Raw genomic sequence first — 27,435 nt, forward strand, 5'->3', positions numbered from 1 at the left:
GATGTGGTTCGCGTATTTGGGACATACAAAATGTTTACTTTATGCATGTAGTCATCTCATCCCTTGTCCCCCTGAACCATTCTCCCCAAATCTCCTTGCCCTGTCTTTTGTTAAATGTGACTTAGATTAGGTTGCACAAATGTGGGAACATTATTCACTGGAGAATGGGGACCACTATGTCAATGACCACACCATTCCCTTGACCCGTAACTGAACAGATCCTTAGAGAGGAGCAGAGCCCCATGGGTCCCACCCTACCCCTGATGGAATGTTGTAGGACCAATCTTGTACACATTTGAGGTACATGCAGTTCTAAGCATGAAAAACTTGGGGCAGCTGAGCCCACTGTCTGCACACAAAGCCGCTCTGGAGGCAGGCTGCTGCCAGCAGCACCTACATTCCTGGCCTGCCACTGACCAAGTGGTTTCTTAGAGGCACTGGCCAGTGATGCCTACCTAATTAGCCTTGAATTTCTGGCAATCCAGCTTCTCAAGTGCTGAGACTTTAACACTGCATTCCTAGTTAAGTATTTGTAAACAAAATTAGCAAACACATGGAAAATCTGCTTCCAAGCAGTCATCAAATTTATATCTAATCTAAAAATGTCACAAATGCATGACTAAAGCCAAAGGTGCCCAGGAAACTCACAACTATACTGTGGAGTTCGCTGCCTTCCAAGGTCAGCAGGGTGAGAAGCCTTGGGTAGGCTGGTCCCTCAGCCTCAGGTCTTCTAGAGGCTCTCTTTTAGAAGCATCTTAAAGGTGCTACTTTTTAAGACTGCCAAGCAGACACTATAGATACCAGAGGGAGCAGAATGTTTCCAAGCAAAGCCAACTAACTGGTGAGGCTGCTCAGCTGTCTGTGGACCTGAGTCCCACCCCCCCGCCCATAGGAGAAGCTGACTCTGAAAAGGCCCTCTGACCTCCACAGCCAGTGACAAATACATTCCTCCATAAAATGTAAAGAAAAACCATGCTGCTGGGCAGTGTGGCGGACCTGAGTTCCAGGCCTGCCTAGTCTACACAGCGAATTCCACCAAAAGCTACAGAGAAACCCTGTCTCAACGCCCACCCTAAGCTTTTATAAAGAGACACACTTAAGATCATTGTCACAGGCTGGGGCTCACTCAGTCAGTCTGTTCCCTTAGGCCAGGGAAAGCAGCAGGAACTGAAAGGTAAGGGAGCCATGAAGTCAGGAAAATAAACCCATTGCCTTTTTACAACAACAACAACAAAGTTCTTCGCCTACATTACAAACCATATAAAATGCCGAGACGGCTGAAAGCAAACTCAGTTGAAGGATTAGGGTGGAAAAACGTTCACAACACATTTCATATACTGGATACTTTTAATAAAGTGAGGTTTACATTGTTGATATTAAAGGATAGTCATACAAATACAGGAAAAACAAAAACAAAACCTCTTAGGCTCAGGTGGAGAAGTCCAAAAAAGCAAGAGAAAAAAAAAAAAAAAAAAAAAAAAAAAAAAAAAAACCATGCATATTGGGGGGGGGTGTTTGACACGTGATCAGGTAGCAGAACCTTGAGATCCAAGCAGACAGCACAAAGGCCACCCCAAGATGAAGGGGCCCTAAAATTGTTTGGAGTCAGATTTTTAACCTTAAAATGTTCGAGCACCATTTTTAAAGCAAGCAAGTATTCCCGATTAAGGACATGAGTGACGGTACACACCCTTTCCAAGCACACATAGGCACAGTACCCGGTAGCCTCCATGGACACGCTTGACATGGAACAAGAGGCGTTGAGTGTTGTTAGGATGTCATGATCTCCTGTCACACACAGTGCTGTATTGGGAAACAGACAGTAATGGCCAGGGACAAACCTTGCATGAGTTAACTGTCTGAGACAGAACTGGTGGTGTAGTTTCCAGACATCTGACCGTAGCCTTCAGTGGCATTAATACATAAATAGGCATAAATAAACCATCTGCACACTGAAGCCCAGGAAGACAGCACTTGCAGAGCAGACCCGGAGACGAGCGGTAGAGCTGTGTGTGGCTCTCCTGGCAGGCACTCGCTCCCTAGAATGCAGGCGGAGATGGGGCCTCTTGTGGAAACACCTGGCCATCACATTTACACTATTGACTTGGGAGTGTAGACTCTTTATCAAAAAAATATTCTCTATTTAAACCTTAAAAAAATGACACACACCAATTGTAATTATTTAGGTTATACATGTTTCTAATGTAGCAGCAGAGGATGTTTGTAGAAAAAATATACTTTTAAGAAAATAGCTGAAAAAAATCTAAAGTATAAAAAGTTTAAAAAATATATCTTAAGACAAAATATTGCCCAAAACATATAAAACTTAATTTTAGAAAGTTCACCTACCTAATTTAAAATAGACTAGACACAGCTGTGGCACACCATCCTCCACAATGGTCCCACAGACAGGAAAATGAACCCAGGGCCCAAAGCCTTCAGAGAGCTCAGTTCCTGGCAATGGCTTGCTCTGTCCTCAGGGGTGTAGCCCCAGGGTATGTTCATAGTGAGACAGAGAGGCGCCCTGGCTTTGGGGCAAGTGCTTGTCTGTCTCTGGATGGTGGTACAGGTGCGCTCCGCGATGTGGCGGTGTCCTTGGCCCACCAGGGACCTCCTCTCAGGTCCCCACCAGAATCTCTACTACATGGTCCAGCTCAGCTAGGTCAGACTTGCAGGTAGAGCTGGGTGGGGCGGCGGCAGCAGCAAAGCTCTCGAGGCCACTGCAGAGACTGGGCTTGGCCCCACCCATCATTCCCGTCAGCACAGTGTCCAGGTCATAGTAGGAACTGTCCACGTCTGAGAAGAGTTCCTCCACTGAACTGGGGGTTTTGTTCTCCAGGGTCTCAAATATCTGGTCCAGTGACTTCTGATAGCTTCCCCGGTTTTCTTGTGGGCTGTCCATCTCCCAGAGGCTGCTCTGAGGGCCCCTTTGCCCCTGAGCTGAGCTGACTATGGGGAGCTCAGAAACCGAGCTTTGCAGCGGACCATCTTCCAGTTCAGGAGTGGGGTGCTCCCCGTCAGCTGTCCTGGCTGTACGGCACAGGATCTCTGTGGAGACTAGGCGGTCAATTGGTGCCCGTTCTACATCCTGGGGTGCTGTCCCGTGCCACACGCCGTCCCGACTCATCTCCTCCTGGATCTGGCGGACTGTGTTGGCGATAAGGACTGAGCGGCAGAGGTTGGGCTCTACTAGCATGTGGCAGAGCTGGAGCTTGACCAGGGACATGTCCAGGAGTGACTGCCGCTGCAGGGTGTAGGAAGGGACAGGGCCAAAACCCTCTACTCCTTCCTCCTCATCGCCGTATTTCCTCTTCAGCCCTCTAGCAAACATCGTGTCCTGTGGGAACCAAGGCAGACACCATTTAGCAAACTTCAGCCTCCTGGCTGACAGTACCCAGGGCAGTTTCTAACAGCTAGAGAAGTGCCAGAGACACCATCCGGCAGACTGCCTCAGGCACACAGCCACAGACAGACATCTAAACTGTAGCATAATTTCCATCAGCACATAAATGAACACAAATAGGAGAAAAGAGCTATTCACATAAAGCGTTGCTTTGGGATAGTATCTTGCTATGTAGCCCAGGCTGGCCCTAAACTTGTGACCCTCCTGTTCCAGCCTCCCAGAGCTGAGATCAGAAGAGTATACCATTACACCCAGCTACAGAAATGTATTTTAAAGACAATAAAAATCTGGGTACTGGGACAGGAACTTTGGTCCTTACATTTGTATGACAAGATCTTTTAGCTGTTGAGCCATCTCTCCAGTTTTTATTTTAAAAATAAAGTACTATTTTATTTTAAATAATACATTTGAAATTAAATGCCAAGTTGTTCTTAACAGAATCTCCTAAATATGTAAACTTTAGGATTTCTTTATAGACACAAAAAGGTTACCATTTCTTCTTCCTTTCATTGTCAAAGACCTTTATTTACATAATTTGTGACCTCTTGAGTATTTGTTCCAATGAAATGAAAGCTAAGGCTCATGTAAAAACTGCAAGAATGTTCACAGTACTCCATTCACAGTTGTTCCAAACGGAAAACAATCCAGCTAAAATGACCTGGCTCCCACTGGAGCTGTAGACCAGAAAAAAGCCAGTCTCTAGGGGCCACACCCAATCAAACACCTTCCTTATGCTCATGCAATGAGGGAGACAAGGCACCAGGCAGCCACAGAAGGTGGGTGCAGGAGATCTCAGGTGAGAGAATATGCCTGGACAAGTGCCCAGCTCCCCACACATCCCATGCAACCCTAGGTGAGAAAGAGTGAAGAGAGGGATGCAGGGTCTAGAGTTCTTTTGCAACTTCACATATAGAACGGACTCTCAAGATAAAAAATTGAGAGTCCTACTGCCAATAGCTCATTTTTTGCTCTAAGATTAAGTAAGTGCTCTGGTCCATGCTACCCCTCAAGCTTTATCATCTATCTTGTAATGAAGAAGCTTACCACCGAAGTATAAATAATATCAAGAGGGCCAGAGAGATGGCTGCTCTTCCAGAGGATCCGGGCTCCATTCCCGGTACTTATACAGTGTCTCAAAACCATCTATAACTCAAGTTCCAGGAAATACAATGCCCTATTTTGATCCCCAAGAGCACCAGGCATGCAGACATAAAAGCAGGGATCATACAGAGAACACAAGTCTACAAAATAAAAGAATAGTTCATGAGGCCAGGACAATGGCTCAGCAGGTTAAATGCTTACTTACTATACAAAATGAGGATCAGAGTTCAAATCCTCAGTTAGTACCCATGTAAATGCCAGGTAAGTATGAAGGCCAACTCTAATCCTAGAGCTTGGGAGGTAAAGACAGGGGATCCCTGGAGCAGGCTAACTCTGGACTCAAAGCACTGCCTCAAAAATTAAAAATGGAGAGCAAATGGGCAAGATCCCAGATATCAGCCTCTGCCCACCACGCCCCACCCCCAAAGCAAACTGCTTCTGGTTGTTGTTTTGAACCAGGCAGTCCTGGAAGCCTGGAATTCACTGGGCATACCAGGCCAGCCTCTGCTTCCCAGGGGCTGGGATGAGGTATGTGACATCATGCTAAGCAAAATCTTTTTAAATTTCTGTTGGATTTGGAGCTGGAAATGGGGACCCAGATCCCAGCACATACATGATGGCTCACAACCATCTGCAACTTTGTTTCCATGGTATCTGACAAACACCCTCTTTTCTTCTGAACTCTGTAGGCATTGTATGCAAAATCCCTACAACACACAAAATAAAATCTTTAAATAATAAATACTTAGGTTGGGTTTGAACACTTGGTCTCCAGCTGATGGTGCTGTGTGGACATCACAGACCCTTTAAGAGGTCAGGCTTTGCAGAAAGAAATGCACAACCAGGGACGGCTTTCACGCGTTACAGCTTGGCCATTCAGTCCAGTCTCTGCTTCTTCCTCCTGTGTGCGGATGCCATGTCTTCCTGGACCAGGCTGCCTGCCTCCTTTCAGGCTATGCCTTCCTTCCCCGCCTCCAAGGACTGATGTGTCCCTGCTATGTGGTATTCTATCACAGCCACAGAAGGGCAGCTAATGTAACTGCATCACAGAGATCTCTTTTTTTTTGGGGGGGGGGTGACAGTACGTGTGTTTATCTGCCTCAGCCTCCTGAGTGGAAGGATTACAAGCGTGATTTTTCTTCCATTTAAAAAAAAAAAAATTACATGTTCAAAGGCAGTGGGATAAAACTACCAATTTTATTGGGAATTAATTTACTATATCAAACTATAACAAGAAACCCTGGATTAGGGGGTGGGAAGTCCCAAAATTTCCTCTTTGTTAAGTTCCTCTTTGTTTCAGGGTTATCTCGAAAATCCTGACTCTCACTCAAACCAAACTAGCTCATATGACATGAATTAAACCCTAATTTGCAAATACCTAACTGCCCAGTGTGACTCTGAAAATCTAGCAGACAGCTCAAACTGAACGCAGCCTGGTCCTAGGGAGGGTGTGACCAACCAGAGGCAGCAGTGGACAGAACTCACAAAAGGACAGAGAAGATAATAATGGGCTCCTGAGCTGGAAGTTTCCACCCTTCTTAGCAGCAGCAGGTGGTGTACAGGCTGAAGAAGTCCTCAGCGGCCCTTTCTTCCCCGGGGCAAGCAGCCAGACAGACAGACAGCAGACACAAGTAGTGAGAGTAAGATATGCAGAAGAAAAGTAAACGTCCCTGAGGCTAAAGGTGGATAAACCACAAACAGGTTAACTGACTACAAAAGCTGGCCAGAAATAAGCCTAAGCTAGATTTATCATTCATAACTGACCCCATGTCATGATTTGGGAGCTGGTTGGTGGCCCAAAAGAAATTCTGGTACAATAGCATTTCTGGTGTCATTTTAGGACTAGCCAAGGAGGCAATTTACCTACTATAGCCAGTCACAGGATGTAAGAAACAAATCACAGTATCTCTCATCCATTCAAGGGAGGGTTTCTCTGTATGTAGCCTTGGCTGTCCTGAACTCATTCTGTAGACCAGATGGCCTTGAACTTACACAGATCCACCTGTCTCTTCCTCCTGAGTGCTGGGGCTAAACGCATGTGCCACCACTGCCCTGATAAATCTTTAGAGCTCACTGGGAAACCAGACAAGTCCCTGTTTTTCCTGGGTAGCAGTTGGCCTGCTTGTCTAAGGCTGAGAAGTTCCATCTGCTACATGACAGAGCGCACAATAAGAGAGAGGGGGAATCTGGAACTCCAGAATGTCCATTAGACGAGGCTCTGTATCCTATGCTAGATAAATGTGAAGGTTTTCTCTCTTTAGAGAACCAACCTATGGGAAGAAAAGGATAGAACTGTAGGGTGTGATGATGGTAAACGCCTTTAAAATCCACCACTGGAGGCAGGTGGATCTCATCAGTTCAAAGCAAGTCTGGTCTACATGCAAGTTCCAGGCCTGCTAAGGATACAGTGAGTGAGGCCATGTCAGAGCACCAAAAAGGCAGTGTTTTCAACAGGGACTTTAAAAACCATCTTCTGTGCCAAATTGGGAAGCTATTTTTGCTCGGCTGACAACCATTTCTGCAGAGTCATAAAATGAAAACAGTTTTGCTTCTTAAATTTGTGATTACAGAATGGAGCTGTGTCTCTCACAAAGGAGATGATCCATCCCCCTAGTCGGCCCACCCCTAGCCACCACATGCCCGGCAAAGCTTTCCTCAAGACTGCCAGTGATGGGAACAACTCCCAGCTACAGTGTGCTGGTGACACACAGCCTCTGCATGCCCTCCCTTGTTCGGTTGGTTATCTCCACAGCTCACTAGACAAGCTGGAAGAGAATCAAAAATCAGGAAACAAAAATGTTCCACAGTTGTAGCCATGCAGAGAAAACCTGCCATTCTCAAGGTCCCTTTTTCCCAGCCCTTTCTTCTAAGCACTAGCTTCCACACGTTGTTCACCACGACATAAAACAAGTGGATCATCATTTCTGCTGAGGGCCTACTTGTATGCATGCATAAGCAAACCAGGCAGTCTACAGCCAGCACCATCCTAGGAAGTATAAGGCCTTACCAACTTCCTTCTGCATTAATTTTTGCATATTTGCTATCAAAACTGCCTCTTCGGATTTACTAATTTTGCAAGTTAAACATTCTCTGCCCCCCCCCCAGCTTTTTTTTTTTTTTTTAACACTTTTTTCCAGACAGGGTTTTTCTGTGTCGCTTTGGAGCCTGTCCTGGAACTCAATCTTAGACTAGGCTGGCCTCAAACTCACAAAGATCCACCTGTCTCTGCTTCCTAAGTGATGGGATTAAAGGTGTGCACCATCTCCCCTTTTTCTTAGGGTACATACAACTCTTGCACAACAGAGCTTTTACCAACACTATCTTACTAGGGCCAGACTCTGCTCTTCACTCTTGTTCACCCTCCTCAGATTTAAAGTTTTAAACACAGCGTGGCTGCAGAGATGACTTTTACAGATGATGAAGGTTGGGTACCCAGAACTCGTATGATGGCTTACAACTGCTTCTAAATCCAGTTCCAGGGATTCAATGTCTTCTTCTGGTCTCAGAGGGTACCACCTCCACACAGATGGCACACATGAACTTACACATGCACACACATGCTTAAAAAAAGGAGAGGGGAAGTCACAAAGTAAGCTGTGGGGTATTCCAGGACAAAAGCTCCGGAATGAAATGTACAGTTGTGTTTGCTTACCTGTCACTCTAGAACTTAAGCTATGAACAGGATGGTGACGGTGTAACTAGCAAGAGGAAAGAAAAGAGGAAACTTGAAGGTGAAGGCCTGTATCACCAGCACAGGTCCTGATCAGCACTACACCCAGCTTCCTGGGCTCTGACCACGGGTTTAGGCAGCCACCAGAGTCTTGGCTTTACATGAATTAGACCTACCACAAGCAGGCCTTGTACTATAGCCGGTCAAGCACTCATCTGGATGCTAGATTTTTAAGGTGAATCAGGGTTTAATGCTTTCAGAACTGGCAAGGTGACACACCTGCAATCCCAACACCAAGCAAACAGGGACAAGAAAAGTTAAGAGTTTACAGTGACTTCTGGCTACAGTGTCAGTCTGAGGCCAGCCAGAGCTAAAGGAAACCCTGTATCAAAAACAAAACAACAAGGAAAATCACAACTGCTTTAAACTACTTCCTCAAAAGCAACTGGAAGCAGGGAAGGTGTTCTGGGGCCAGCGATGAAGTTTATTGTCTCACTATTTCTGCTTGAGATTTTGTACAAACAGTTAACTAAAAATTCCTTATTTGTTCCTTGGAAGTATTATGGGACTTTGTTATGCTTGGCAGTAGGCATCCTGAGGGAAACTTCCTGACCCTCTAAGACTAGCACCTCTAAAATGGGAAGAGGATTCCTGGCTGCATTTTAAATTACATCTATAAAACCCTGACGAAGATGCGTGCAAAAATGAGACATAAATCTTAATTTTGCGTGCAGACAATGTTTCCTGTGGATCATTTAAATCAAAGGCTACTTCAGTCCTGCCATCTGGTAGTCAGATACAAAGGCCAACAAGAGAAAGTACACGGATGCAGTCTGGGCCAGTACATCTGTCCCAGGTTCTGGGAGGGCCCCCTTTCCCTGGGAATCCTATTTGGGTCAGAGAAACTATACAAAATGTCTCTGGCATATTTTTTTTTTTTCTTCCTGGTTCCATTTAGCCTCAAGCCGGATTAGGGAAGACCAGGCTGGCTCTCCCAATCGAGTTTCTACAGATCCCCGTTCCAGGCAGTATCTCCTGGGCCACAAATGATCGGTTTATAAGGAAGTGGGGTCCACGGTAGCAGGGGAAGGGCGGGCAACACGAGACCCTGCGTAACGTCAGCGGGAATCAAAATTCAAGAGACAAAGGACAAGAAGTCGAGGCCAACACTCACCAGGCCGAGGGAGGCTGCAGGGAGCCCACCCTGACCTCTCAGGATCCGTCCCTAGCCAGCACGCACACGTTCCGAGCCCGGCGCTGCCAGTGCCCCGCAAACTGCAGCCCACGCGCGGTTCTGACGGGGAACGCACAGCAGTGGCGGCCACGCCGGCCACGGGCCGTTGGGGTGGGAGAGCGACGCGGACCGAAGCAATGGAGGGACCCCGGGGCAGAAAGGAAAGGAGGGGGGACCCAGGAAGGCAGGGCCGCGGGAGGGAGGGAGAGCGGAAGCTGGGAGCGTGGGCCGGCTCGTCCCCGCCGCCGCGGCTCTCGGTGTGTGTGTGTCACTCAACGCGCCGCGGCGTCACGGGCGCCGAGGACGGAGGCCCCGGGCCCCGCGGAGGCCGGACGCGCTCGCAGGAGCACACGGCCCACCCCCGCTTACCTGCGCCGCCGGGCAGGCCCGCCGCCCCGCCGGGACCGAGGCCACTCAGCGCCCACAAAGGGTCGCCATGGCGCCGCCGCGCGAGCGCCAATTGGCGGAGCGAGGGGCGGAGCTCCGTTCAAACCCACGCAAGGCGGAGCCTCGGCCGCGTGGGCTCCCGCGCAGCGTCCTCAGCCGTTAGGATCGCGCGCTGGGATGCCCCGCCCCGCACGCACGCGGGCCCCGCCCCGCACGCACGCAGGCCCCGCCCCGTTCCCATACCTCCCCGCGCCCAGGCCCGCCCCCTTCCCTTGTCTCCGGACGGCTGGAGCGCGGCTCCCAGCGTCCCGCGCGCCCGGGCTCCCAGCGTCCCGCGCGCCCGGCCACGCCCCACTTCCCAGTTCCCCGTGCGCCTGGCCCCTCCCGTCCCGGGCCGGCTCGCCCGGGCCCCGCAGTTCTGCCCTCCCCGCCCCCGTCTCCACCGACCCTGCGGCTGAACGAGTCTCGGTGACGACCTAAATAAAGTGCACGGGTTCGTGAAAGCGGACACCGAGCCCCGCCGCCGCCGGGGATGAGGGGGCGCTGAGCGGGGGCCGGTGCCCATGCCCGGTGGCGGTGGCGGGCCGAAGGGAGGGTGCCGCATGAAGGCATGAAACTAGCTGTGTGCAGGGCGGGACCGGGGACCGCCCACCTGGGCTGCTGAGGAGCCGAGCGTTGGCGAGGAAATGCATGCACGCGGCTGCACGCACCCCCGTGGGCTCCCCTGCTCACCAACCCACTCCCTCCCCTTTCTCAACCTGCCGGGAAGGAATGCCCTCCGAGTCTTTGCTTTTTCATTACTGTTGTGTTTGTGGATTTACTTCTTTTAGCTGCATTAGTGTTGCGCCTGCGTGTACGAATGTGCGTCAGGCGTGTGCCCTATGAGTGAGCTGGCCGCCGGGTGGGTGCCGAGGGCCCGATCACCCGGGCCCTCGGTCAGAGCGGCAATTGCTCTTCATCCCTGAGCCATCTCTCCGACCCGTTCTTTAGCTTTTTAAAAGTGCATTTATTTAGTGTTAGGTGGGGGCCACACGACTACTTGGAGGAATCACTTTTTTCTGCCCTGTGGGACCCGGGAATCTTCTGTTGCAGCCCTGGTGGTGAGCTGCCTCTCTGGCTCCCTTTTCTTTTTCTTCGTCTCTTTTGGGGACCGGCTAAAAGCCTAGCCATAGTTTCCCAGAGACTCTGAGCTTACTGTTTCTTGGACCTCCTTGGCAAACTTAGCGGGCAGTTTCCTTGTCCCTCTCCTCTTGGAGGCCACAACTTTTTCAGCTTGTTCATCCTCTTTTCCTCAAAATTTAATGAAAATTGCCCATGGCCTCCATTCGGGATCCGTTTTAAATTATTTTGCTAACAAGACTAAGAACCCAAAGGAAACCATAGTTGAGCTGACCCCTGAATGGAACTGAGGCGAGAGAGTCTGCATTTGTCAGGCCTCACCCAAGGAGAGCGAGACCGCAAGGCAGCTGCTTAGTAATATCTCCACTGCAAGCCCTCGGGCTTTTGGGTTCTGTGAGGAAGGGAAGACCTCAGAGTGCTTACAGATGTCACTGGCAACGAGAGGTAAACAACCTCGGAGCCTGAAAAACTCACCCGGGATCTTAGTGTACACTGCAGGAAGGATTCAGAATTCGGTGAAGCAAGATTGGGGATGGACCGCACACCCAAGGGGTGTACGGCTCAAGAGAGTACATAGTTTTGGTGGCTTTGGAAGTTACTTTGTAGAAAGGATGTAGTCTAGAAGATTAATAATGTATGCAGCCTGAAGTGGAAGTTGAGGACTTTAACTCAGGAGGCAAAGGCCAGCAGATTCCTGTGAGAGATTCCATGTTGAGAGTTCCAGGCCAGCCAGGACTACATAGCGAGACCCTGACTCAACAACAACAACAACATCATTTTGTGGGGGCTGGAGAGAAGGCTCAGTGGATAAGAGCCCTGGCTGCTCTTGCAGAGGACCAGGATTTGATTTCTAGCACCCATGTGGTGGCTCACAAGCAGGCATGAAGAAGGCGCACAGACAGTGGGCAGGTAAAACCCCTTTTAAAAAAAAAAAAAGTGTTTTTGCTATACTTACTTGAAGGCAGGGGTTTAAATGTGTCCTCAAGACCCAAGATAAATGATAAACAGGTATTCATTAGGGAAGTACTTACACAAATAATAGTAAGTAATCGTGACAGTCTTCCTGCTCCAGAAGATGCAGTCTCTGCCTTTCAGGTGCTCTGACCACAACCCAAAAGAGGAAGTCAGACCCTTCTCTTCCTTTTAAGGGGGTCACATCTGCACCTGAAACCAGGCTCTGAGGATGTGGCTACCACTACTTCTCAGAGACAAGGAGGATAAAGACTTCTCTATCTAAAAATGAAACAGGCCAGGCACTGGTGGCAAATGCCTCTAATCCCAGCACTCAGGAAGCAGAGGCCGGCCAGAAACTAACCTACTGACTCCTGCCCTTAAAGACTGACTGACTCTGAGACCTGCTCTCTCCAGGGAGAACAGTTGACATCCTGAGACTTGTCTGAGCACCTAGAGCTGTAACTTTCACTGGCAACCTCTCAAGACGCTTAGACCTAGAGCTTTGCCCGGCTTGGGTTGTTGCTCTTGCTTGGTGCCCCTGGCCTGTCTTGTGTTGTGACATACAAATCAAACCCTCCTGGTTGGTTCACGCTTTCCTGTCTGCCCACTTCATTCTTGGAGAGGACAAGTTAAGAACCCAGTTGGAGACAGGAAAGTTGACAGCCACAACACAGTAGGTGAAAGACGGAGTCTTGGTAAAGGTAACGCCATGAAAACTTACACCTGAGCACGTAACATAAAGTCAGCGGAACATCCAGTTACCACACTGTTGCCCTGCACTTGGAAACGAGATCCACAGACAGATGGGGCGGCAAGCAAAATAAAACACAACAAAGCAGTCCCCAGACATGCCTGCTTTCTCACAACAGGCAAGGCAAACTGACCACGACAGACACTGCCTTCTGCCCATCAAGCTGGCAGAGAAATGGAAAACAAGTACTCTATTACAGATTGGAAGTGTAGTCAGGCTCAGGTGTGAAAAAGGGTGAAATTGTGTCATTTCCAGAGGAAGCCAGACTGAGAAACATGTTTTTGATCATGCATGATCTAGATGTAAATATCGCTGTTGTAAATATTAGTCGAAGGTGTTACATTTGTTTACACGATGGAACATTTGTTTAATGATGCAAAGATGTGTTGCATTCTTTTTATGTTGCATTTGTTTACCTCTGCCTGTCTAAAACACCTGATTGGTCTAATAAAGAGCTGAACAGCCAATAGCGAGGCAGGAGAAAGGATAGGCAGGGCTGGCAGGCAGAGACAATAAATAGAAGAGAGGGAGAATTGAGAGGAGAGAAGGACACCAGGGTCCAGCCACACAGCCACATACGCCCAGCCACAGAGTATAAAGAAAAGAAAGACACAGAACAGAGAAAGTAAAAGCCAAAATGTAGTTAAAGAGAAATGGGATAGTTTAAATTAGAAAAGCTGGCTAGAAATGAGCCAAGCTAAGGCAGTGTATTCATAAATGAGAATGTCTCTGTGTATTTATTTGGGAGCTGGGTGGCAGGCCCGCAAAGGGAGAAAGGAAAGACAACTACAGATTGCATTTTAAAATATTCTATGTAACGACGTAGAAGCAGGAGGGAACGTTTGGGGAGGGGAGCAGAGCAGGAGGGGTAAACAGGAGGACCAATGGGAGAGGACAATATGAGCAAAGTAAAATCATATCCTTATAGTGAGGGCCACCAAGCTTGACTTTTAAGAGCCCATGCTTACTTACCAGGCCAAGGTTATCTGACATGGCAGGCGAGAAATTAAACCAGGCTCAAGTTGGACTGGCCACAGCAAAACCGGGGTTATGACAGTATTGTTGAGAACAATCAGACTTTGCATGCCCTTGTGAGAAACAAAATATAACATCAATTTCCAGGATCAATACAGTTGTTGCTGGGACACAATGATGCTTGCAAACTTCACAGGGCACTTAAGATTAATGTCTAAGACCAATTGTTCACCCAAGCTTCCATGCTTCCTTGACTTCTAAGCGAACAATACAGAGAAGCGTAGCTTGGCATGAATGCTTCACTACCTGAGGGAGTGCCTTGATTCTCAGGGGCTGAAAGCCATGCAGTGCCCCAGGAACCATAGACTCCAACCTGAGAAACCTATGATGTGTGGCAGTTAGGCCAGGCCAACCCCATGGTTCCCTGCACTTGATGAGTTCTGGAACCCATATGCTGAAAGGACAGAACCAGTTCTCACGGGTTGCCTCCTGCCCTCCACAGGCGTGCTATGACACGCACTAGCCATGCCTCCAAACAAATAAGCAAATAAATTTAAAAAGTCATAATGAAAAGTCAGTATTCTGTGTGCCAACTGTCTTAGTTTCTTTTCCTGTTATTTAAAAAAAAAAAAAAAAAAAAAAAAAAAAAGGCCAGAAAGGTTTACCTCATCTCACAGCTCAAGCTACTGGCTGCCACGGTGGAGAGGCCTCAGCCCGCCCTCAGCACTGGAGCCTGAGGGAGCTGGCCACAGTGTGTCCACAGCTAGGTTGAGATCTATGAGTGCTGAACTAGTTGTACTGACTACTTTGTGTGTCAACTTGACACAAGTTTTAGTCAGCAGAGAAAGACCTCTGTGGGATCCAGCTGCAAGGCATTTTCTCAATTAGTGATTAATGTGGGCGGGGCCATCCCTGGGCTGGTGGTCCTGGGTTCTATAAGAACCAGTAAGCAGCCCTGCTCCATGGCCTCCGCATCAGCTCCTGCCTCCAGGTTCCTGCCCTGTGTGAGTTCCCATCCTGACTTCTTCAGTGATGAACAGCGATGCTGAAGTGGAAGCCAAATGAACCCTTTCCTCCCTGACTTGCTCTAGGTCAAGGTGTTTCATCACAATAGAAACCCTAACTAAGACATTAGTGCTCAGTTTTTCACTGTTCAACTCAGGTCTTACCTACAGCTAAGACTGATCCTCTAACCGCAACCAACACCATCAAGATAACCCCCACAGGCATGGCCAGAAGTCAGTCCCTTGAGTGATTATAGACGCTGTGAAACTGGAAATTAATTCCATCACACCAACGTTAAAAAGTACTCACTGGAGTAAAACTGTGTTTCAGGGCCTCTGCGCCTTCTTTCCAGCTATCTATAATTTAATCACGTGTTCTGGGCCATATGGCCAAAATGGCAAAAGAAAAACATGGCAAACAAAAGGGGAAAAAAACAGGGTGGAAACAGATCTCTGGGTACCTCTGATGCAGAAGTTTTCTGATTGTACTCACCAGTGATCAATGTATTCAGGGAAATTTAAGCACAAGTGGCATCTGTCAAAACTAAAAACACTGCTCCTTCTCCTGCGCCGGCTTCTCTGCTGATGTTACCTCCCTCTGGTGATCTCCCATACTTCAGAGCTGCAGCACACAGAGCCCCTTAAATGCGGCAATGGTCAGGACCCCAAAGGAAACGACAGCGTTGTCCCCGGCTTCCCAAGTTCCCAAGCAATGTCCTACTGCCATGGTCCCCACCACCCTCCAGGAACCTCGTGTGTGCTCTGCTCTGGTCCCCTGCCCACGCCATGCCTTGCTCAGACCGATTGTGAGGCTCCCTTCCTGCCTTCGCCAGTTTGCCCTCAAAGGGCCGGCTCTAGGAGGCCACTCTATCAGGGTAACCAGTTCACCACCAATTCAGTTAATCTTTAAAACAGAACAAAAATATGGCCTGCACATTGTCTCGCAGGTAAGGGCAGTTGGGTGAGCTGTTCAAGATCCCAAATAACAGCTGCTGGCTCCATGGTCTAAGCTCAGCTGCATGGTCTGAGTGTTTGAGTCCTGGGCATGCACAGCCTGTACCATGCTCTTTGCTCTTTCCAGGGCAAGTAGGATGGAGTGCAGTAGATTTACTGGGCAGAAGGTAGGCTGAAGTCCACTTGCAGTCATGAGCAGCTACCGCACCAGAAGCATACTGTAGCCAGAGCAGTAACAGAGCTGAGAAGTAAGAGCTTGGGAAAGCCCAGCTTTGAGCTCTGTGCCATTGGATAGGATGCTGGCCTTTGGCCTTGGTGTCCCCCAACAACTACACACACACACACACACACACACACACACACACACACACACAAGAAAACTACATGGGATAGGAAAAAATGGCTCAGTTAGAGAAGTAAGTGTCCGTGGGTTCCTATGCTTGGACCTTCCTTGAATAGCAAAGTTCTACATCTCAGAGACAAGGGTCTCCTGCCCACATGTGGAACAATGGCATGCTCACCTGGGGCTTGGGCCATGGTTGGGATACAGTGTGTGTGTGTGTGTGTGTGTGTGTGTGTGTGTGTGTGTTATCCAAAGGTTTACATGTTGAAAACTTGGCCCTCATGTTGTGAAAGGGTGGGACCTTTCATAGGTAAGTAAGAAGGTTTTTGTTTTTTTTTTTGCGGGAATGGTCCTCTCAGAGCACATCCCAGGATTGAGAGTTGTGAAGAAGCAAATCTTGTCCCTCCCTACATTCTAGCTTCCTGTTTTGGCATGTGATCTTAGAAGTCTCTACATTGTCATGCCATGCCGTCTGCTATGAGACCCTCGCCAAAGCCAAGCCAATACCAACGCCATGCCCCTTGAACTCCCAAACTATGATCTCAGTAAACTTCACAAGGACCAGATGTCAGCCTACCAGCCAAGACAGAAAGAGGAGGTTGGAGGGCCAGGATTTGTTGAGGAGATAACCATGCATCATGGAAGAGGGATTTGAGGAATCTCACTGTTGAAGAAGGCAGTCTGTATTAGTCAAGAACATAACTTATGGAATTTATCTATATATATATTTTTATTCATAAGAAGGTGGTCTATTAGAATGGCTTATAGGCTGGGTCCAGCTAATCCAATAATGACTGCCTATGAATGGAAGGTCCATGCCTTAGTTAGGATTTCTATTGTTGTGAGACACCAAGACCACAGCAGCTCTTATAAAGGAAAACCTTTAGTTGGGGTGGCTTACAGTTTCAGAGGTTTAGCCCATTATTATCATGTCAGGACATGATAACATGCAGGCAGACATAATGCAGGAGAAGGAGCTAACATCCTACATCTTGATCCACAGGCAACAGGAAGTGAACTGCAAACATAGCTTGATCATATGTAAGACCTCAAAGCCCGCCTCCACAGCGACACACTTCCTCCAACAAGGCCACACCTCCTCACAGTGCCAGTCCCTGAGAGCTTTTAGGGGCTAAATTACAAGAATCTAGTAATCCAGTAGTTGTTCAAGCCATGAAGCCAGACATCTCAGCTGGCCTTCAGTGTGCTGGGGAATCCTGAAGTAAGCTCTAATGGGAACTGGGATTGGTGTGTAGAATAAAAAAAAAAAAAAAAAAGATTGTTTTTTGTAAAAAGTGAGTCTTCCTGGGGCTGGAGAAATGGCTCAGTGGTTAAGAGCACTGGCTTCTCTTCTAGAGAACCCAGGTTCAATTCCCATCATCCACATGGCGGCTCACAGCTGTCTACAACTCCTGTTCCAAGGGATCTGACACCCTCATACAGACATACATGCAAACAAAACACCAATGTAAATAAAATGCAAATATTTTTTTAAAAAGTGGGTCTTCCCACTTCAAATTATTGAATTAAGGAAAAAAAATCCCTCACAGGAGTACCCAGCTATTTGTGTTTTAGTTAATCACAGATATAGTCAAGGTGATGACCAAGCCCATGACCCTAAACTTGATACATACATATATCCTTATGCCATGCTTAATTTCCAAATACAAACAATAACCAGGTCATAATTATGCTTAATATAATATAGCCACTCCACATGCATTATAAAGTTAGAAGAGGTGGCAATGTCCCTTGAGAGATATTCTTATTATATCTCAAACTTAAATATAATAACCACTGATGTTCTCTTCATTAATCTCACATTTCAGGATAAAGAAATCAAGAAAGCACGGATATCTACCTGTACAAACACATCCTTAACAAAATATGACAGAATCACTCACGAAAGTTATAACCCTAGTTTTTACACCTCGTCATATGCACTTTGCACGCTGGTGTTGACTTTACTACCCATTCTGTATTTCCTCCAGGGATACAATACTCTTCTTGATACACTATTTTTCCTGGCAGAGGCAACTCTAAAGGCTTCCACTTAGTCTTTCCAACCATAACAGCCCTCGCTCCACAGGTCAGGGAAGCAGTGTGAGAATTCTGCCAAATTCTAAGTGTATCTACCCCAATTACACTTTCTGGGACTGGGAAAACAACCACACAATGAGTTCAGGGACCCATTGGACCTGCTGTGAGTTGGACTTCAGCCACGTTTCCATTAATCACTTAACCTCCATAAGCCCCTTCTTTAACAGGAGGGCCAAAATATTTCTTGGGGTCTCCCAGAATCAGTGTTAATTCCGAGCCAGTATTCAATAAACCCCAAAAAGTCCGATAGTTTCCTCCCGCTATGGACAGTTACCTTTGTAAAAGGCTATAGGTCCTTCGAGGGAAGGACTGGAGAAAGGCTAACTGTAAAACTCTTAGGCAGGGCTCACCTCTGACTTCCACTTATATGACACACGCACTTCCCCCAGCTAAATTAAAAAAGAAATAGACAATTTAAGGCCAGGAGCATGGAGACTCGGGAGCATTGTCAAAAGTCCCACGCTTCGCTGAGGCCAATAAAAAGAATCAAGATAAATCAAATAATAAATTTATATTGGGGGGAAAGCACATGTAGAACAAGACTCCATGATTCCGGGGTGCCTATAGGCAGGCAGAGGTTTAGAAAACATCTGGAAGGATGTGCCTCAAGATTGGAAGGCACTGGAGTGGGTCAGGCACCTTCAGCCTTGTTTGCAGGCTCACGGCGGCTGCTCTGACTTGGTGATGCTGCCCCCTGGCGGCCATGGCGGGACTGGTGCCTTAGGGTTTCTATAGCTTTGATAAAGCTGCAGGACCAAAGGCAGCTTGGGAAGAAAAAAAGGTTTATTTCCTCTTTCACCTTGTAGTCCGTCATCAATCGGGACGGGAACTCGAGGAAGGAACCTGCAGGTAGGGACAGACACGACGGCCGTGGAGGATCGCTGCCTATCGGCTTGCTCCTCGTGGTCTGCTCAACCTACTTTCTCAGTAACATCCAGGGCTACCAGCCCAGGGGTGGCACTGCCCACAGTAACCTGGGTCTCTCCACATCAATCATTAATCAGGAAAATGCAACCCAGACTTGTGCGCAGGCAAATCTGGTGGGGGAAATTTCTCAATTGAGATTCCCGCTTCCAAAATGGTTCTTAAGCATTCAGTCGACATAAAAAGTAGCTGGCACAATTGTCAATTTGGCACGCAGACACATCACTATTTAACTAGAATTCAGCTAGAACCTTTCCTTTCTCATGTTTCCCCAAGATGGCCTGTTAATATTAGTATAGTAAAATAAATCACAAATACCTTCAAAAGTCGTACAGTCTCTAAAATCCAATCTCCTTAAAACAGCCAAAATCCCTTTCAAAGTTTAAGCCTCTCTAAAACACCCACGGCCTCTCTAGAACTCCAAAGTCTCTGTAAGATTCTGAAGTCTCTCAACTATGGGCTCCTGTAAAATAAAAATAAGTTAAATAGCCTTTAATTCCCGCGCTCTGGAGGCAGGGGTGGGCGGATCTCTGAGTTCAAGGTTAGCCTGGCCTACATAGTGACTTCCAGAACAGCCAGGGCTTCACAGAGAAACCCTGTCCCAACGCAATGATGATGGTGGCGATGATGAAAGCGGCAGCTGAACACGTTCTTACTCGCAGAAGGAAAAACCAGGACACAGTTACATTCAGATGAAAACAACCAAAGTTCAACAGCATAAAAGCCAGAGTCAGGCTGCTGGGACTCACAATACTCTAGGCTTCCAGGGTTTACCACAGGACACAAATCTCCTAGGCTCAGGCCAGCTTTAGCCCATACCTACTGCTGGCCTTGGAGGTCATCCCACGGTACCGACAACTCTAAAGGGGTTTCTTCTGCACCTGGCCTGCGCGCATCTTCACTAATAGCCTCTCCAGGCCGCTCTTCAGTGACTCTAGCCCTGATTCAACGCAGAGCCAAGCGCCAGCTACTCTCATGACCGTTTCATGTCTTTAAAACCAGTGCCGTCACCGTACACGTTACCAAACCCTCCTGCCAGCACAAGGTGCAGCCTTGGCCCCCTGTGGACCTCAGCTTCTGTGCGCTGGCCCTAAGGAGTGGCCAGGTGTGATGGATGGTGCACGCCTTTAGTCCCGGTGCTTGGCTCCATGAACCCCCGATGGCGTGATGAGCTTGCCCGGGGCCCACCCCCTCGCTGCTGGACTGCAGGGGCACGAAGGAGGAAGAGGGAGGAGGAAGAGTCACAGTGTGCAAGAGATGGAGGGAGAGGTGTGGGGTGTGAGAAAGGGGAGAGGGAAGGAGTAAGCGAGCCCATGAGCGAGCGAGCGAGCGCGCGCCATCGCCGTGAATGCAGCTGGAAGGATGGAGGAAGCCAGTATCTGGCGCTTATTAACCCCAAGCTAACTCAGGAAGTTTCCATGATCGGACGACAACGTCTGAAAAGTCTGTAGTCAGTGATGACAAAACCCTGACTTGACCTTTGCTGATGTGAGTGAGAATAAAGAAGCCTGGTCAAAAGGTGGGGTGGGGGGAGGGGGCTCCCACCCCCGCCAGCCCCTCCCAGCCTCCCACCCCCGCCAGCCCCTCCCAGCCTCCCCCCCCCCGCCAGCCCCTCCCAGCCTCCCCCCCCCGCCAGCCCCTCCCAGCCTCCCACCCCCCCCCGCCAGCCCCTCCCAGCCTCCCACTCCCCCCTCCCACCCCCCCCCGCCAGCCCCTCCCAGCCTCCCCCCGCCTCCCACCCCCTCCCAGCCTCCCCCCCCGCCAGCCCCTCCCACCCCCCGCCTCCCCCCCCCCCGCCAGCCCCTCCCACCCCCCGCCTCCCACCCCCGCCAGCCCCTCCCAGCCTCCCACTCCCCCCGCCAGCCCCTCCCAGCCTCCCACCCCCGCCAGCCCCTCCCAGCCTCCCACCCCCGCCAGCCCCTCCCACCCCCGCCTCCCACCCCCGCCAGCCCCTCCCAGCCTCCCACCCCCCGCCAGCCCCTCCCAGCCTCCCCCCCCGCCAGCCCCTCCCAGCCTCCCACCCCCGCCAGCCCCTCCCACCACCTCTCCAGCTGTCCGCTCCACACACCAGCCCACTCTACCGTGGAGAAGGCGGTGGAGAAGGCAGAGCCAGGCACTCCACGGCTTAGCATGCAACAGGCGCTTGGCTTGTAGCCTGGTACCTTCCTGTACAGACCGGGCCGTGGAAGGTGGAAGGTTCCGCCAGCTACTGCCCCCTTGGGTAAGCACCACCCTTCCTGCTAGGGGTTTGCTTTTGTCTCCAAGCTTGGTCTGTACAGAGCTACAGTGTCCAGACTGCCCAGGTCCACGTGGGTCTCCGCAAGAACCCATTTTCTAACTTCACCTGCCAGTCCCACGCATCCCTCACGTTCACAGACACGCCCATGCCAGGCCCCTTCAGGTTGCCCCTCGGCCCCCTCCTCCCCTGTCTCCAGCCTCAGTTGCTTCCCTGATAACCCAGCAAAGTGGGGATTCCCAGTTAGGGATTCAGCTCAGTGGTTAAGAAATTAAAAATGTCTGTTTTCAGTCACTCACACATGTGCTCACTCACACAAAAGTGGGGATTCCCAGCCTGGTTGAAGAGGTAAGCCTCAGATCTACTGGGAAATCCCTATGGTGGAGTACACTGGCAACCACCACATAATGGTAGCCATCGTGCCTCCAGTGGGAGCATTTTCTGGAATCTTTTGCCTTCTTAGTCTTTCAAGAATATGTGCTTTTATACGCAGTAAAATTAACTCCATTAAGCCAGGTGGTGGTGGCTCACACCTTTAATCCCAGCACTCGGGAGACAGAGAGGCAGGTAGATCTCTGTTGAGTTCGAGGCCAGCCTGGTCTACAAAGCTACACAGAAATAAAAACTCTGTCTCAAAAATAAATAAATAAATAAAAATAAAAAATAAACTCCATCGGCGTTTCCTTTGTTTAGCCCCTCCCCACAGTGTGTGTTATTCCCGACTTCGAGGCCAGGGTGGTGATGATGATGATGAGGAACCACAAGGGAGGGGCCACTCGGGAGCCTCTGGTCACCTGCCTTCCCCACAGAGACTGCTCAGGCAGGGTTCCAATGATACTGTTTTTCTGGGATGCTGGCCTGGGGCTGCTGTCAGAGCCCTAAGGCTGGAGGAAGGGGAGGCTAAGGCAGGGAGAAGCCGCTAGAGAGGGCATCGGGGGCCTGTGGAGGAAGGGATGGAGGCCCAACGTGGGAGCAGGTTAGTGTTCTGAGAAAACAGGGCGTCCATCCTCAGCCTGCTGTACCCTGTGGGTGGCTACCTGCCCTTCACCGCTACTGCCCCATTACACTTAGAGTCCTTGGTCCTGGTCCCCAAGAGGAACAATATCCCCCTGTAGAGGTAGCAACGTCTTATTTTTACAAAGGAAATACAGAGGCTGGGAATATGGGTTAGTTCATAAAGCATTTGCTGCAAAAGTAAGGACAGAGTTGGGACCCCAGCACTCACATAAAAGATGAGTCATAGGGCCGGCATGGTGGCGCACGCCTTTAATCCCAGCAATGAGGAGGCAGGAGGAGGCAGAGAGGCAGGCAGATGTCTGTGAGTTCGAGGCCAGCCTGGTCTACAGAGCGAGTTCCAGGACCCGTGTCTCAGAAAACAAAAAGAAAAGGCTGAGGCAGGAAGGCACGCATGGCGGCCTGCGTGGACGGCCTTTCTGCTTGCAAGGCAGAGATAGGGAATCCCTGGGTCAAGCTAAGTAGCCAAAGCGGTGAGCTCTGGGTTCAGCCTGAGCCCCTGCCTCAACAGACGAAGTGGAGAGCAAGCAGGGAACACGGCAGGTGTTAACCTTTGGCCTCCATACATGTTACACACGTGCGCGCGCGCGCACACACACACACACATGCATGCACGCACGCACGCGGGCCACTACAGAGGAAGTTAAAAGGCTTGTGATCTCAGCTCTTGGGCAATGATGACAAGAGGAACAGGTCATCCTCTGCTACTTATTGAACTGCAAGAAACCATGTCTCAAAAAAACCAAAACATAAACAACAACAAAAGGAAATTAGGACCCACTTCTATTTTTGTGGCCTTATTCTCAGGTTTTCTCAACACTTCTCACAGTGAAGATCAAAAGTTAACTTCAGACGTCCCTTATCGTCACTGTCTCTGTGCAACTCCTGTGACTGGGCTCCAGAGGGGCCAGCTCCAAAGCCTGCCAAGGTCATTGTCTCTAGGCCTTGTACTCCAAGTATGTGGGAGTCTCATGGGGGAGGAGGTCAGTCCCAGCAGTGAGTGCCTTGGTGAGGTAGCTAACAAAACATGGGTATGACGGAGCCAGGCCTTTGTCTCTAATCTAATGTTGGAGAAAATGGGGTGCAGAGCCTTTCTCCTGGCTTGCCCTTTCAGGAGAGCCAGCCTACTTCCCCTGTGATACCAGCACCAGGAGTTGCAAGGCAAAGAAAGGCATGCCAGGTGCCAGACACACCCGGCAGCACCACGCCGTGCTCCTCCTGGGGTGCCCACGAGCTCTTCCTAATGTAAGCGGTAGCGGGGTCCCTAGCGAGGATAAATGGGGCTATCAGGAGCTGGAGAAACTGGCAACCGTGACTCCCCTATGTCTCCATAGAACCAATCCCCAGTGGGAGCCCTCATGGTTAGACTCCCAGCCCCCGGGGCTCTTTGGCTGTGTCACCACGATGGTCAGCTGGATGCAGGTCATGTCTACCCCTGTGGAAAGTCCCCATAAACACTGCTGTAGCCACCGAACAATGCAGGGATGCGGAGAAAATAGTCATCGTCCAGCGCTCTGCCAAGGGCCCTGCTGAGCAAGCTGCTGCTGCTGAGTTCTCCAGCCGGCCACATGCTCCCTGAGTCCCTGGCAGCCTAGGCCCGTCCGTGACTGATGCCCTCAGAACACTGCCACTTTCCATTCAGGAGAGCCTGAAGGTTCTGGACAGCCAAGGAATAGACATTTACAGAGCTGAGGAGTGGCCTTAGAAAGGAAAGATCGGCATTGTGTCCTCCAGAAAGGCATCTACGGTGCTCTGGACACCCTAGATGGCGGCTCAAAGGTTTCGAGGCTTAGCATCCTCTCCCGAGGAAGAGTGGCCTTAACAGTACTCCTCAGGCAGTCTTTCTGGGGAGCACCGTAAGCCCAGCTGGTCCACCTCGGCCAGCTGTGAGCCTGGAGGGTGCACAGGCTTGGGGAAGGTGTAGGTTTTTGCAAGCGCCGTGGGTGAGCGTGTCTCCTCCGAGTCCTTAAAGCCTGTAACATACATCCTTGTGGACCACTTCCTCCACCCTGTGTGGATTCTGGACACTTCTTGCCGAGAATGGTCCGTAGCCAGCACATAGATGATGGGGTCTGCCACACTGTTGACTGTGGACAGGCACAGAAACACCACGGAGACCGTGTACAGCCTGCCCTCGAAGGCGCACACGGCGTCCTCGTCCCCTCCGATGATGGAAAAGCTGACAGCCTTGATGAGGAGCACTAAGTGGTAGGGAGCAAAGCAGACCAGGAAGATGGCGACCACTGCCATGGCAGAGTGCTTCACCTTAGCTTTCTGTGAAGCACTCAGGCTCGAGCTCAGCTTGATGCTCCTGAAGATTTGGTGGTTGGTGAAGGCTAGAGTGCCGAGAGGCACGGCAAAACCAAAGGTGAAACGCAGGTAGTGGTAGCTGGCTATCTTACTGTTCATATCCAGGGGCTCAAAGCAGGAGCTCCTCTCCATTTTTATGTCAAACACCGGGTAGTTGACAAGTCCAACAAGAACAAACACAACCACAGAAACGATGACGGCAGTCTTCTGGTGGCGCTGGCCTCGGCTCTCCAGGGCATAGACCACCGCCATGTAGCGGTCGCAGGAAATGCAGCACAGCAACAGGATGCTGATGTAGATGTTGCAGAAGAAGATGTAAGCGGCCACCTTGCAGGCCTGCAGACCCAGGTTCCACTTGTGCCGGTTCTGGATGTAGATGATCCAAAGCGGCAGCGTGCCGATGTAGAGCAGCTCGCAGAGCGACAGGCAGAACAGGTAGACGGCCAGCACGTTCCTCTGCAGCACCTGCAGCAGTGTCAGCCACGCAGTTAGGCAGTTGGCCGGCAGGCCCAGCATAAACACTGTACTGTATACCGCCACCAGGAACACCCTGCTCTCCTCGTACGAAGTGTGGCAGGTCTTCAAGGAGGGGGCTGTAGCAGTCTGGAGGATGGAGGTGACCCCAGGCGTGGCGTTTCCTGTGGGTCACAAACGACAAGGGGAGTGGGACTCTATGGGACCCGTCCCCTCCCCAGGACATTCACAATACCAAGAAAAAGTGTGACGCTCAACCGCGGTGGGAGTAGAGAGGTGACCTGATGGAGAGGCGCCAAGACTAAGGACCTGAGTTTGAGCTCAGGATCCCACAGCAGAAGACGAGAACCAACTCCCAGAAGTTGTTCTCTGACCTTCATGTGTGCACTGTAGCAAATGCATGCCTGATACACACACACACACACACACACACACACACACACACAGTAAATAAACATTTTTAAATAAGAGAGAAGTTCCACAGAGTCCCAACTAGACACGGCAGGAGTTAAGCTGGCGGGACCAGACTAGTTGGGACTGCTGAGGTTCTGTAAGGACTGCCCACATCCTCTTTCTCTGGCCACAGGGGCCACCTGGTGGAAAAAACCTTCAGCCATGCCCTGAGTTAGATCTGGGGGCCTCAGGAACACTGTCTCCTGGTTCCTGGTTGACATCTGTTGCTTGGCCTCCCCCAGGGCTCCAGGGGAGCCTGGAACCCTCAGCTGCCCATGTCATCATCCTGAGGTACAGTGTGGTTCTCAGCTGACATCCAGTGACCACTGTGTGACATCTCATACCACTGCTCATGGCCAAAGCTGTCTTTCTGAAATCCATCCAGGCTGAGGATGGGCAGCTGAGGTTCCAGGCTTGTCTGACACCCAGAGCCATGCCAGCATGTTGGATGTCCATGTAGAGGTCAAGGGATTAATGAGCCTTGACCTATGCATGGTGTTATGTGATGGTAGAGGTTGAACCAAGCAAGGCTTCATACATGTCTACCCAACTGAACCATAACCCCACCTTGAGCTCTTTCTGTTGCTGTATTTTTGTTTGTATGTTTTCAAGACAGAATTTCTCTGTATATCCCTAGCTGTCCTGGAAGTAGCTCTGTAGACCAGGCTGGCCTGGAACTCAGAGATCCGCCTGCCTCTGCCTCCAGAGTGCTGGGATTAAATCTGAATGTTGATTTTTGAGTGATGAGACCAGGTGTATCACAGGATTCCTGTGACCTTTGTATGTGTCAGGGTCAAACGACACTGCCTCACCTGCTGCACCGGTGGGCTCTGACCTCATGGTGGTTCCAGCTGGGCTTTGTGTCCCTTGTGAAGGTGGCTCTGGTGGCTTAAAAGGATCTGGAGATAGAGCAAGGGGAAATGGATTTAGGTAAAAACTTAACAAAAACCACAAACAGACAAACAAGAATAAACAAATCAACCAACCGGTCAGCCAGGCTCGGCACTGCAAGCCTGTAATTCCAGCACTTGGGATTAAGTCACATGGTTGACTCATTCAACAAAGAGTCTGGAGCTTCCCACAGTCAACGAAAGGAAGCCCAGGAGAGAGAGCCAGGCACCAGGGAAGCCAATGAGCACCAGCACATCGCCCTGGGCACCACAGTCAAAATCGCTGTTTGTCACAGCTGGCAGAGCCGGACAGCACGTGAGCCTTCCACAGAAGAATTAAGAGAAGCTCCCAAAAGTCCAAGAAATGCAAAACAAGCATAAGGAAGAGGGTTGTTTGTTTTTGTTGTTGTTGTTGTTGCTTTTGGTTTGTTTTTTAATTTTTTTTTTTCTGCCTATCAGGTTGGTAAAAATAACCAAGTCAGTGCTGTAGAGACCGAACACAAGGAGACTTGAAGCCACGTGACGGGAGGGTCAAATTTTACAGTCGGTTTCCAACAACCTTAAGAAAGTCTAACTTTTAACATGTTAAAATCCTTCCCAAGGAGCCGGGTGGTGGTGGCGCACGCCTTTAATCCCAGCACTCAGGAGGCAGAGTTCAAGACCTGCCTGGTCTATGAGAGCTAGTACCAGGACAGGCTCCAAAGCCACAGAGAAACCCTGTTTCGAAAAACCAAAAACAAACAAAAAGAAATTCTTCCCGAGGACATTTTTTTTCTGATTAAATAATGACCAAAAAAGATATGTAGGTGTGACCCAAAAGCTATATTTAAGCACATCACCTATGTGAAGGGGACAAGGGTCCCTCCAGCGGGTCCTTTCCTTCTCTGACTGACGGGGCCGCTTCTGGCAGGTCCTCTGCCACCGAGGTGGTTTGAGAGGAAGTTCTCAGCGCATCCTCTGTATTGGAGAAGCCCCATCCAGAGCCCTCAGAGCCCAAGGGACAACTCAAGCCTGCCAGGCCCCATGTGTTCCCCAGGCCTGCAGATGGAGGGCAGGGGCTGAACCTCGAAGAGCCCCTCACTGCATCCAGCCTGCCCGCCCGCCTGCTCTCTCACAATGCGGACCGTGGCTGCCCCTCA

General features: G+C 49.9%; 2 protein-coding genes across 2 annotated transcripts; both read right to left on the reverse strand.

Annotated features, from left to right (window-relative positions):
• Positions 1 to 1,497: 1,497 nt before the first annotated feature.
• Cdca4 (cell division cycle associated 4) lies at positions 1,498 to 9,934 on the reverse strand. The gene is made up of 2 exons (XM_051196690.1): positions 9,778 to 9,934; positions 1,498 to 3,337 (listed from the first exon to the last, which is right to left on the reverse strand). Exon 2 carries the CDS (start codon positions 3,329 to 3,331, stop codon positions 2,618 to 2,620), a length of 714 nt encoding a protein of 237 aa, XP_051052647.1. The 5' UTR covers positions 3,332 to 3,337; positions 9,778 to 9,934; the 3' UTR covers positions 1,498 to 2,617.
• Positions 9,935 to 22,801: 12,867 nt separating this feature from the next.
• Positions 22,802 to 26,301, reverse strand: Gpr132 (G protein-coupled receptor 132). The gene is made up of 2 exons (XM_051196421.1): positions 26,219 to 26,301; positions 22,802 to 25,117 (listed from the first exon to the last, which is right to left on the reverse strand). Exons 1-2 carry the CDS (start codon positions 26,244 to 26,246, stop codon positions 23,988 to 23,990), a joined length of 1,158 nt encoding a protein of 385 aa, XP_051052378.1. The 5' UTR covers positions 26,247 to 26,301; the 3' UTR covers positions 22,802 to 23,987.
• Between the last annotated feature and the right edge of the window lie 1,134 nt (positions 26,302 to 27,435).

Source organism: Phodopus roborovskii, unplaced genomic scaffold, assembly GCF_943737965.1.
Source record: "Phodopus roborovskii unplaced genomic scaffold, PHOROB, whole genome shotgun sequence".
NCBI lineage: Eukaryota > Metazoa > Chordata > Mammalia > Rodentia > Cricetidae > Phodopus > Phodopus roborovskii.

Excerpts from the sequence above, each read along its gene's own strand:
- Cdca4 (XM_051196690.1), bottom strand. The coding sequence starts at position 3,331 with ATGTTTGCTAGAGGGCTGAAGAGGAAATACGGCGATGAGGAGGAAGGA.
- Gpr132 (XM_051196421.1), bottom strand. The coding sequence starts at position 26,246 with ATGAGGTCAGAGCCCACCGGTGCAGCAG. Across the intron at positions 25,118-26,218 it reads AGAGCCCACCGGTGCAGCAG|GAAACGCCACGCCTGGGGTC; the intron begins GTGAGGCAGTGT and ends TGTGACCCACAG.